The sequence below is a fragment of the Meriones unguiculatus genome, chromosome 4 (assembly GCF_030254825.1).
Source record: "Meriones unguiculatus strain TT.TT164.6M chromosome 4, Bangor_MerUng_6.1, whole genome shotgun sequence".
Lineage (NCBI taxonomy): Eukaryota > Metazoa > Chordata > Mammalia > Rodentia > Muridae > Meriones > Meriones unguiculatus.
The window spans coordinates 128599379-128610754 of record NC_083352.1 but is presented as its reverse complement, the minus strand read 5'-3'; the positions used below and the strand labels follow the sequence as shown (position 1 = coordinate 128610754).

The window sequence follows — 11376 nt, the reverse complement described above, 5'->3', positions numbered from 1 at the left end:
AAGATTCCCTGCACTCTGACCAAAGATTGGCCATAAGTCTCAGCATCTGCATTGACAGAAAGCAGGGCAGAGCCTTTCAGAGGTCCTCTGTGGCAGGCTCCTGACTTGTTTCCTCTTTTCTCCTTCTTCTGATGTCCATCCTCTGCCTCTATGGATAGGGATTGAACATTTTAGCAAGAGTCCTCCCTCTTGATTAGTTTCTTTAGGTGTACAGATTTTAGTTGGTTTATCCTATATTATATGTCTGTATGAGTGAGGATATACCATGTGCCACAGAGGATCTCTGAAAGGCTCTGCCCTGCAGAGAATCAAATTAGATGCTGAGACTTATGGGCAAACTTTGGGCAGAGTGCAGGGAATCTTATGAAAGAAGTAGGAAACAGTAAGATCTGGAGAGGACAGGAACTCTACAAGGAGAGCAACAGAACCAAAAAATCTGAGCACAGGGGTCTTTCCTGAGACTGATATTCCAACCAAGGACTATGCATGGAGATAACCTAAGACCCCTGCACAGATGTAGCCCATGGCAGTTCAGTATCCAAGTGGGTTCTATTGTAATAGGAAGAGGGACTGTCTCTGACATGAACTGATTGGCCTGCTCTTTAATTACCTCCCCCTGAGGGGAAAGCAGCCTTACCAGGCCACAGAAGAAGACAATGCAGCCACTCTTGATGAGACCTAATTGACTAGGATCAGAAGAAAGGAAAAGAAGTCCTCCCCTATCAGTGGACTTGGGGAAGGGCATGCATGCAGAGGGTGGAGGAAGGGAGGGATTGGGATGGGAGGAAGGAGGGATCCGCAGGAGGGCTACAAAGTGAATAAAGTATAATTAATAAAGAATTTAAAAAAGAAAAGAAATGCTCAACATCCTTAGTCATCAGGGAAATGCAAATCTAAACGACTCAGAGATTTCACCTTACACCCATCAGAATGGCTAAGATCAAAAACTCAAGTGACAACACATGTTGGAGAGGATGTGGAGAAAGGGGAACCCTCCTCCACTGCTGGTGGGATTGTAAACTTGTACAACCACTTTGGAAATCAGTCTGGCGCTTTCTCAGACAATTAGGAATAGCACTTCCTCAAGATCCAGCTATACCACACCTAGGCTTATATCCAAAAGATGCTCAAGTACACAAAAAGGACATTTGCTCAACCATGTTTGTAGCAGCTTTATTCGTAATAGCCAGAAGCTGGAAACAGCCCACATGCCCCTCAGTGAAGGGATAGAGAAATTGTGGTACCTCTACACAATGGAATATTACTCAGCGATAAAAAAACAAGGAAATCATGAAATTTGTAGGTAAATGGTGGGACCTGGAAAGGATCATTCTGAGTGAGCTTTCCCAGAAGCAGAAAGACACACACGGTATATACTCACTTATAGAGATATAAAATAAGATAAACCTACTAAAAACTGTACATCTAAAGAAACTAAGCAAGAGAGAGGACCCTGACTAAAACGCTCAATCCCCATCCTGAAAGGCAAAGAGATTGGATATCAGAAGAAGAAGAAAAGAGGAAACAACCTAGGAACTTGCCACAGAGGGCCTCCAAAAGCCTCTGCCCTGCAGACTATCAAAGCAGACGCTGGGACTTATGGCCAAATGTTGGGCAGAGTGCATGGAATATTATGTAAGAAGTGGGAAATAATAAGAGCTGGAGAGGATGGGAACCACACAAGGAGAGCAACAGAACCAGAAAATTTGAACACAGGAAACTTCCCAGAGACTCATACTCCAACCAAGGACTATTCATGGAGATAACCTAGAACCCCTGCACAGATGTAGCACATGATAGTTTAGTGTCCAAGTGGGTTACATAGTAATGGGAAGAGGGACTGCCTTTGACATGAACTGATTGGCCTGCTCTTTGATCACCTCCCCATGAGGGGGGAGCAGCCTTACCAGGCCACAGAAGATGACAATGCAGCCACTCCTGATGTGATCTGATAAACTAAGGTCAGAAGGAAGGAGAAGAGGACCACCCCTATCAGTGGACTTGGGGAGGGGCATGTATGAGAAAGGGGGAGGGCGGGTGTGATCAGGAGGGGAGGAGAGAGGGGCTTATGGGGGAATACAAAATGAGTAAAGTATAATTAATAGTAAAAAAATTAAAAAATTAAAAAAAAAACAAGGAAATCATGAAATTTGCAGGTAAATGGTGGGATCTGGAAAAGATCATCCTGAATGAGGTATCCCAGAAACAGAAAGACACACAGGATATATATTCACTCATAAGTGGATATTGGACATATAATATAGGATTCAACTACTAAAATCTGGTCACCTAAAGAAACTAATCAAGAAGGAGGACTCTGGCTAAATGCTAAAACCCCATACAGCAAGGTAATAAGGATGAACATCAGAAGAAGGAGAAAACGGGTAACAGTACAGTAGCCTGCCACAGATGCCGATGAAAGGCTCTACCCTGCAGGATATCAGAGCATCTGCTGAGACTTATGGTCAACCTTTGGGCAGAGTGCAGGGAATTTCATGAAAGAAGTAGGAAACAGTAAGACCTGGAGAGGACAGGAGCTCCATAAGAGAGCAACAGACCCAAAAAATCTGGACACAGGGTCTTTTCTGCGACTGATATTCCAACCAAGGACCATTGACGGAGATAAAGTAGAACCCCTGCGCAGATGTAGCCCATGGCAGTTCAGTGTCCAAGTGGGTTCCATAGTAATGGGAACAGGGACTGTCTCTGACATGAACTGATTGGCCTGCTCTTTGATCACCTCGCCCTGATAGGGGAGCAGCCTTACCAGGCCACAGAGAAAGACAGTGCAGCTACTCCTGATGAGACCTGATAGACTAGGATCAGAAGGAATAAAAGGAAGACCTCCCCTATCAGTGGACTTGGGAAGGGGCAAAGCAGTGCAGAAGGAGGAGAAGGGTGCAATTGGGAGGAGAGGAGGAAGGGGGCCATGGGGTGATACAAAGTGAATAAAGTGTAATTAATAAAAATTAAAATAAAAAATGGAAAGAAAACAAATTTAAAGAAAAGAAACCAGGAGAGATGAGCAGAAGGGCATTGACAGAGGACTCTGGGTAGAATAGTAGGAGCAACCTAATGATTATGAATCTTGGCAGCTTCCTCAGGCCTCAGGCCATGTCTATAAAGGAAGGTCCTCCCACTGTAAGCCCTGGCAGGAATACTAGCCACTCCTGGTGATATGGACTCTGAGCCTCTGAGATTCAGTAAGTAATGGCAAAACTTGCAGGGTGCTGCAGGTAAGCTGTCAGAGCAAAGAAAAGCAGAGACATAGAGTTTCTTAGAGTTATCCCTGGAAACATAGTGAGACTTGGTCAGTTTTGACCACTTGTCATATAAAGCAGAAATCTGAGACTCTCCTGTATCACTACTGCTGCCAGAGCGTCCTAAGTACAGAGCTGGTCTGCTTCTTCCATGCCGTCCATATGGAGACCACATAGTTACAGTGAGGGGAAAAATTAACCAGGTACCATCAGGCCACCTCATGCCTTTTTATGAAGCTGAAATACAAATTTTATGTCGAGTAAATGTACATGCCTACATTCTCTAGAAGATACAAATGTAGTTTTAATATTAAAAATGTGGTGATTCACACCTGTAATCCCAGTATTCAGGAAATAGAGGCAGAAAGGTCAACAGTTCAAGTCATTAGACTACAAAAATCATACTTCAAAAAGCAAAGATACACTCACCTAGCATGTAGATGGCTCTGGGTTCAGTCTCAGCACTAGAAACAACATTTAGTGTATTAACTTTTAAAAAACCTAACAAGTGCATTATATCTTTCTCTACCTAAGCATCTCTTGGTAAAGTCAGTGCTTTCATAATAATTTGAGAGTGTAATCGCAATACTCAATGTTATCCTTTAGTGGCATACTGAGAGCCCACTAAGATATTAGGTACTAATAGTCCTTTTTCTGTTCTTGTTCATTCCTGAAATATTGTCTACTATTTCTCAACATCTTCCTCAGCATGTATTGTTGTTGGTGTCCCCTTTATCTGGAACTAAAAGTCCTACAATTTTTAACTACAGTCTAAATGAGTACCACAGTTCTGTGCTCAACATTTGAAGTCAATATCCTTTTACTATTTAGAAACATTCCTTTGAAAATATCACTGCCCACAAAAGTTGGAAATGAATTGAGTGCAATCAAATCAAGTAGACAGGAGGAGCTGGCCTGCTGTGCTTCCTGGATCAGGAAGACTGTTGGGGAAAAATCTGTCTATGTGGAGAATTTGGATATAGAATTAGAGAGATATGTGTGTTGGGTGGTAAGTAGGTAGAGTCCTGGCAGAAGCCTAGAGATAACTTGTGGTGCAATCAGGAGGTTAGACTAGGCCAAGGCACTGGGTTTGTGGACCCAGGCTAGACATGGCTGGTTGGGAACTAGGTAAGGATGGGGATGTCACTGAGACTCTAAAGGCTAGACCTTGGAGAAGGAGGTGAGAAACCTGGCTGGGTAGAGATGTCAGAAGCAGCACAGAAGGGACCTGGGAGTGGGTCATGGATGATTTTTTTTTCTGTGTTCATGAAGTCAGATTACAAGTGTTTATGAGAATTTTTGCTTCAGAGTTCATAAAAAAGATTAGCCTGTACTCTTTTATTGTTGTATCTTTGTCTAGTTTTATTAGCACAATGCAGGCTTCATAAGGCAATTTGGTAGCATTCCGTTCTTTTATATTTAATAAAATAGTTTGAGAAATATTTGTGTTAGTTCTTCTTTAAAGTTTAGGTAGAATTCAGTAGTAAAAATCTATTTCGTTTTAGAGGTTTTGTTTGTTGTTTGGGAGGTTTTTTAAATTGCTTTTTCTATTTCATTGTTTAGTATAAATGTGTTTACGTTGTTTGCATGCTCTGCATTTAAATTTGATAGTTCTTATGTATCTGGAAATATACCCTCTCACTTGGATTTTCCAATTCATTGAACCATACGTATGCTCTAATTCTGTTGGTATCTGTTGTAATGTCTCATTCTGTTTGTTTTTCTTTTTTGTCTCTGTCCTCATCAATTTGCATATTCTGTCTCTCTCTTTTGGTTGTTTACCTAAGGGTTTGCTAATCTTGTTTATGTTTTCAATAACCAATCTGATTTATATATTTCATTGCTTTCTGAGTTCAATCTTTTTCTATCCTTTTATTTGCAGTTGAGTTTTTCCTTCTTTTTCCACGGTCTTATTTTATATCATGAAAAGAGAAAGGCCTGAGAACATTCATCTATTGCCTCACAGGTTCACAGGAGCATTTAATATAAAGAAAGGGGAGATTATAAGCTCCTACACCTACCATAGATAGGAGTATAAGTGAATCGTTGTGTATAGCATTTCTGGGGATTTGAGGTATGACAATCATCAACCCCATTGGGTCATTCATGCATACGTGGGATTGGCCCTAGTCAGGGAACCATCACTTGCTTCACTGACTACTTTTCAAGGCTGTTTCCTAAGTTACATGGAAACACCGCAGTGTACCTCTCTGACCTTCTGCACCTCCCAAGAACCAGAAACATTTGGAAACTGGGATACCAGCCCATCTCTGCTCCATCGATTCCAAGAACTAGGTTTCCAAAGTAGGTAGTTTTTCCTGTGGTATGCATATATAAGTGTGGTGTTCTACTGCTCCATGCTCCATTCTCCTTTCTCACATGCCTTGAGACAGCAACAACTCAGAAGGAGCTAGTGGTACTTTTTATTGAGCAAAGGATGAACAGTGGACTCCAAAGTGGTGCATTTGAAAAAAAAGCAGAGAAAAGGAACAAGGGAATAGCCACTGAGGGGTTCATGGCCTGTCTACAGCACCCTTCTCCACTGGTGTCTGAAGAGACATCTTCTGGGGCTGAGATCCCTATCTGAGAAAAGAGGAACTTAAGGAGAGGATTGAGTAAGGGAAAATCAGCAGTGTAGCCTGACATAGATCCTCAGGGACTGTGACAGTGGAAGCTTGTCATGGATATCTTGTTCTCCCAAGGTACAGTGTAGATCTGGAAATCGCAGGTTACTTTCTGAAAGGGGGAAAGAGAGGGACAGTTAGTGTAGGTTATAGCTCAAATGAAAGGTACTCAGCCTGAGATGCTATAGCGGAGTGGGAGTGATATGAATGAGGTCACTAATTTCTGCCTATAAGCTCTGCTAAGGTCTAAGGTGCTCAGACTGACTCTTCAGGGTCCATTTATTATTTTGCAAATTACAAACAGTCCTTCAGATGGAACATGTCCTTTACTCTAGTGGATCATGGGATTCTGTATCCTCCTTCCCTAGCATAACTCCCAAAGAAGCAGCTCAGAAAGGAGATACAAAATCACCAGACATCAGTGCAAAAATTAAGGCTCAGTGTCTCTGAGTTCCTCCACCTCTAGCACATGGGCCAGAACTGAGGGGGCCATAGACAGAAGAATCAGGGCTCTGAAAAACACTTTTGAAGGTGGCAGTATGTTGGGAGGGTGACAAGAGGAATTCACCTGTCCCTACAACCCTACTATTTTAAGAACCAGCCTCATCTCTGGAGAGGCTAGAAGCATAAGGAGCATCACTGAAGCATTTTACCTAGAGGGCCATAGTTCCTTCAGCATAGGGGCAGGGGTTGAGCAAAGTTTCCTCACTCCAAGAACTACCCCTGCATATCTATCATTCCAGCAGGCAGAATTACCAAAAGAGCTAGTACTTCAATTTCCAGGGTAAGCTCACTTAGAAATTGGAATTTACAATATGGCTAAAGTACATCATATTCTCTATATGAACCTGAATGTCATACCTGAATGTATGTCAAACCTGAATGTCTCTGGGCCAGGGGTCCTAGAGGTCCTAGAGGTCCCCTGACCCAGAGACATATGTCAGGGTAGTGACATATGCATGTACAGGTATATGGACACTCACACACATCTTTCCTCATATTTCGTGAATACAAACCTTCCCAGATGTATGTGCATACATAAACCAACATGTTTGCACACACCCCTGCCTGTCTGGTAAGCCCTAATTGCACAAGTTTTAGTCCATGTGAATACCTTCTGCTGATCTGGCTGTTCATTGAAGGGACAGCCAGCCAAATCAGACTGGGCTTTGGTACACGTGGTTCGGCCTAGTTCTATTTTCAAGAAGTAGTTCATCCCAGCCACGACCTATAGTGAGAAGAACAGGATTATATACACCTCTCCAGTCAGGTTCATATGCATGCAGATGGTTTACGTTATAAAGATAACGTGTTCATAGCTGCATCCAGGAGCTGCCAGAACTGTTACCTGGAGATCGCTCTAGCTACCTTTCAATAAGATATCCAAAAACTTGTATTACAACTCATTTCATTCCGAACGACTCTCTGCAAGGGTGCCTTATGTTTCTGAGGAAGAACAGAAGCAGGATACAGAAGGCAGAAGCCAGGGGCTGACAATTGCTTGAGTGGCCTCAAGAAGGGAAGATTGCGTTCTAGAGAGATAGCCAGGTATCATAACCACATCTCAGGGTTGTTCTGGGCATAAGAGGAAGCTCTAGGTTGCACACAAGACTATCTAAACACTGCTGACTTTGACTCCAGTGGAAGTGACAGTGGTATACTCTAGGAAGACCTCAGGCTGACAACTTCCCTTCAGCTCTATCTACACCACATAACACAACACACAGAAAGCCTACGCCCTCCATTTACTAGTAGTCATTAAGATTCTTTTGTTTACTGGGCAGGGTGGGATGTGGAATGTTTTCTACATGATGATGTTTTAGGGGAAAAAAAAAAGATGGTCCTAATAGCTCATCTTTAAATGTGACTCTCAATGACAATGTTTTTCATGTGTATAAAACACTTTCACACCTTCTATTTGTTTGTAATTAGAAATGAGTTTAACCATTTCCATGCATCAGTCATCCCAGATGAAAGCTGTCAGGAATGTAGAAAATTACAAGGTGAAGTACCCGAAAACTGGGTTCAAATTTTTGAAGAACCCGGACCAAGATTCTTGAGGCTTCTGTTCCTGGATTTCCCACCTGTAAAACTAGACCCACAAACTCTATGGTATATAACTCCCACATTTTCCTCCAAATTGGCATCATACAATAACATGGTCCAACAAGAATCATGACATCTGGGAAGGACATAATATGTCCAAGTTTGTGATATCACTGCAGCAGGAAAAATGGAGTTTATCTTTAGTCATTACAGAATTTTCAAAAAGGACAGAAATGAGATTCAAACATATGTGTGTTGACCATGTTGTCACTGTGTTTTTATGAAATTAAACATAGTCTATCCGATAGAATCTTACCCTTCCTTTTAAGCTGAAAGGAAGATTTAGATGCTGGCTCTGCCCTCTTCTCATCTTGGTAACTGCCCTATTTGATGAGGGTTGATTCCATGATGCAGAAGCACAATCCAAGGAGATCCCCTCTATGTAGAAGGGAGTCAAAATCTAGAGTATTGGCCATGATACTTCCATCTCAGGATAATGGCACAATCCTCAAGGCTCCTCCTCAGGATACTCAGGGCCACCATAGAAAGGGAAGTAAGTCTTATTATGACAGTTTGAAAGAACTTATTCAGTGGACTTAGGAAGGCACCTGCCTGGCCACTAGTTGAGGAAACATTAGAACAACAAACCTGAGCACTAGTTGTCAGAGTCATGTGTTCCTTACAGATAAGGAGTCCTGAGAAATGTTGTCTCATAGGATTGCACTATGGAACAATATAAAGCACTTGTACAAGCTAAAATGGCTACAATGCCCCTTGGTTATAACATTGTACACAGAGCACAGGGCTAAACAAGGTCTCATTGAACAGAACATGACTCTTTGCCATAAATGGATAGATCCTTTCATAATGCCAAGATCAGGAAAGCTGAGTGGAGACTGGTAAGGGAAAGGCTACTGAGCGAACTGTACAAGGATGACAGAACAAGCAGAGGATGTCCATCATCACACATCAGCAAATTGAATACAACTGCAAGAGGGGTAACAGTGTGTCTTTCGACTCCCTATTTTCTAAACGGAATCTTACACATGTATACAATGCCCTTGCTTGAAAGAACCATTCACTGAAGGAAGTATTTAGTTTTAATGCATTCAAAAACTAAATGCACATAATCTCACACTCCAATATAAATACCATTGAGAGACTGTAAAGAATGAACTAAGCATGGCTGAATGTAACACTGGAGTGAAGGAGTTTCATGAAAGGTATGTGTTATTTTTGTGGCTACTCTGAAAAATATACCTTTTTAGCAACATATGTTGCGTGTGTGTGTGTGTGCATGTGTGTGTTTGTGTGTGTGCATGTGTGAGAGAGAGAGAGAGAGTGGAAGGGAGGGTAATAAAGAGAGACACAGAAAGTAACAAAGAGAGAAAGGAGAGAAGAGAAAGAGGATATAGAGAATTTTGACAAAAATAGGGGGAAAGAGATCAGAGCTAGAGAGAGAGAAAGGAAGAGAGACATAACTCAAGAGTACATACTGTTCATCAGGAGGACTTAAGTTGGGTTTCCAGCATCCGGTGAAGCAGCTCACAACTACTTCTGGCCCTCACAGGTACACACACACACACTCTCTTTCTTTCGCTCTCTCTTTCTCTCTATCACACACAGGATATACACACATACACATTAATAAATGCTAACATTTAAAGCTTTTTTAAAAACATTAAAAGAAAGATACTTCAAAGACCATTCAGTGAGTCTTCTGTGTGGTCTGCTTTTCTTATCTGCTAGTCATTTACACAGTATTTCACACTGACCACAAAGAGTTGGTGGTAGATAATTAGGCATGGCAGATTCTGACCCTGACTCTGACAGCCGTTGTACTTCTGGCCAACTGGAAATGGAAAACAGAATGGAGGTATGAGCTAATCACCCCCAAATCTCCAGCTGTATTTCTGTATCATCCAGAGGGGACAATCCTGAACACACAAAGGGCTGTGGTGCTGCAAACTTTACTTATAATATGGCTTTATTGCTTGAATAGCAAGAAGAGATATATTTAGAATATGGTTCAGTTTGTACCACCTGCAATGAAGACTATCCTCCGTTGGAGGCACACAGAGGTTGAAGCAGCATAGTGAATAAGAGAGTGATGGGATACACCAGATAGACCTCTAAAGGACGAACCCATCCAACCATTCCTTGGGCTAGGCACCCACCTGTTGTTCGGCGCTCAACACTCGTATTGGCTTGCTAAGGTACAGGTCATTGTTCCTATCATTGTAGCTTCTAACAGCAAAATTCACTGCTTTCTGCACATCTTTATCATTTGGGTCGGCTGGCACCACTCCACCTAGTAGCTGCTCCCTGACTTCAGCATTAGTACTGGCTGCAGGGCTCACAGCTAGTACCAATGTCAGGACCAGAGAAGCCAACAGAGGCAATGAGGAGCTCAGCAGGATGGCCATGTTTGATTGGAGTTACAGCTGCAGTGGAGCAGAGAAGAAAGTGTCTAGAACGACCCTGATCTATTGCCTGGTTTTTAAACCTGAAGAATCAAGCTGCCCAGGTGCTCCTCCCTCCAGTCCACCTTTCCCCACCCCTAGATCAACCTTTTTCCAGACTGCACCACTCTCTGATTCTTTCCTTCTTCCACCCCTGGGCTGTCCTTTTCCCCCTTCCTGGTTCCTTTCCTTGTCTCTTCTTTTCCTTTCCATTGCTACTTGGCTCTTCTCTCTCCATTCTCTCCCCTTAGATTTTGCTACTAAGAGCTCCTATATCGATGTCACCTTTGTTTCCAAAAGACTCATCACTCTTCTGGCTCAGAAAAGCATGTAGTCTTGAGCTCAATTACTCCTAAAGGGAGAGAATGATAAAAAGCAGATTGGCTCTCTGAGGTCTTTGCAAGTCAGGGGCATCCATTGTCAAGAACTGGAAATCCTCAGCTCAAGGATGTTATTTCAGAGGTTCCAGAAACAACCAGTGCCCTTTTCTGGGGAACTTCTTTGCCAAATACACTGAATCAACCTTTATTTGGGAAAAGAGTAAAGGATTCTCTTTACAGAACTCACTGATATAAACTCACAGTCAATAAATGAATCTCTTAGAGCCTCCCTCTGGGCTTGACCCTGTAGAGCTTAGAAACAATTTCGATGACTAAGCCCTGTATAATATGACATTATAGCATGCAGCCCAGCACAGAAGTGCTATATAGTTTAAAATTGACACATTAAAATATATAAAGAATTAGGTATAAAATTTCCAATTTATAATTCAGCATACCAATGTTATTTCACCCTGTAGGAATAATTCTTAAAAGATAGCTTATGTTCCTTGATGCACATGTGTGTAAAATTTTGGATTCTGTGTTTGTACTGTTAGCCCTTCAGGCTAGCCCTATTTCTAGCAACTCATGACAATATCCTGAAAATCATGATATAGTACAGTCAACCATCAGAGTGTGTTCTGAGGAGAATGAAGAAAGTTCA

At 42.1% G+C, this 11376-nt stretch overlaps 1 protein-coding gene across 1 annotated transcript; it reads right to left on the bottom strand.

The window, feature by feature from the left end:
* Positions 1–5725: 5725 nt before the first annotated feature.
* On the bottom strand, positions 5726–10356 carry LOC110542718 (cystatin 10-like). The gene is made up of 3 exons (XM_021629245.2): positions 10108–10356; positions 6999–7112; positions 5726–5996 (listed from the first exon to the last, which is right to left on the bottom strand). The coding sequence occupies exons 1-3, from the start codon at positions 10354–10356 to the stop codon at positions 5913–5915; spliced, it is 447 nt and encodes a 148-aa protein (XP_021484920.1). The 3' UTR covers positions 5726–5912.
* Between the last annotated feature and the right edge of the window lie 1020 nt (positions 10357–11376).

Coding starts and splice junctions, on each gene's coding strand:
- LOC110542718 (XM_021629245.2), bottom strand. CDS start 10,356: ATGGCCATCCTGCTGAGCTCCTCATTGCCTCTGTTGGCTTCTCTGGTC. Junction 7,113..10,107: donor TGTTGAGCGCCGAACAACAG/GTGGGTGCCTAG, acceptor TTCTCACTATAG/GTCGTGGCTGGGATGAACTA. Junction 5,997..6,998: donor AACAGCCAGATCAGCAGAAG/GTATTCACATGG, acceptor TCCCCCTTTCAG/AAAGTAACCTGCGATTTCCA.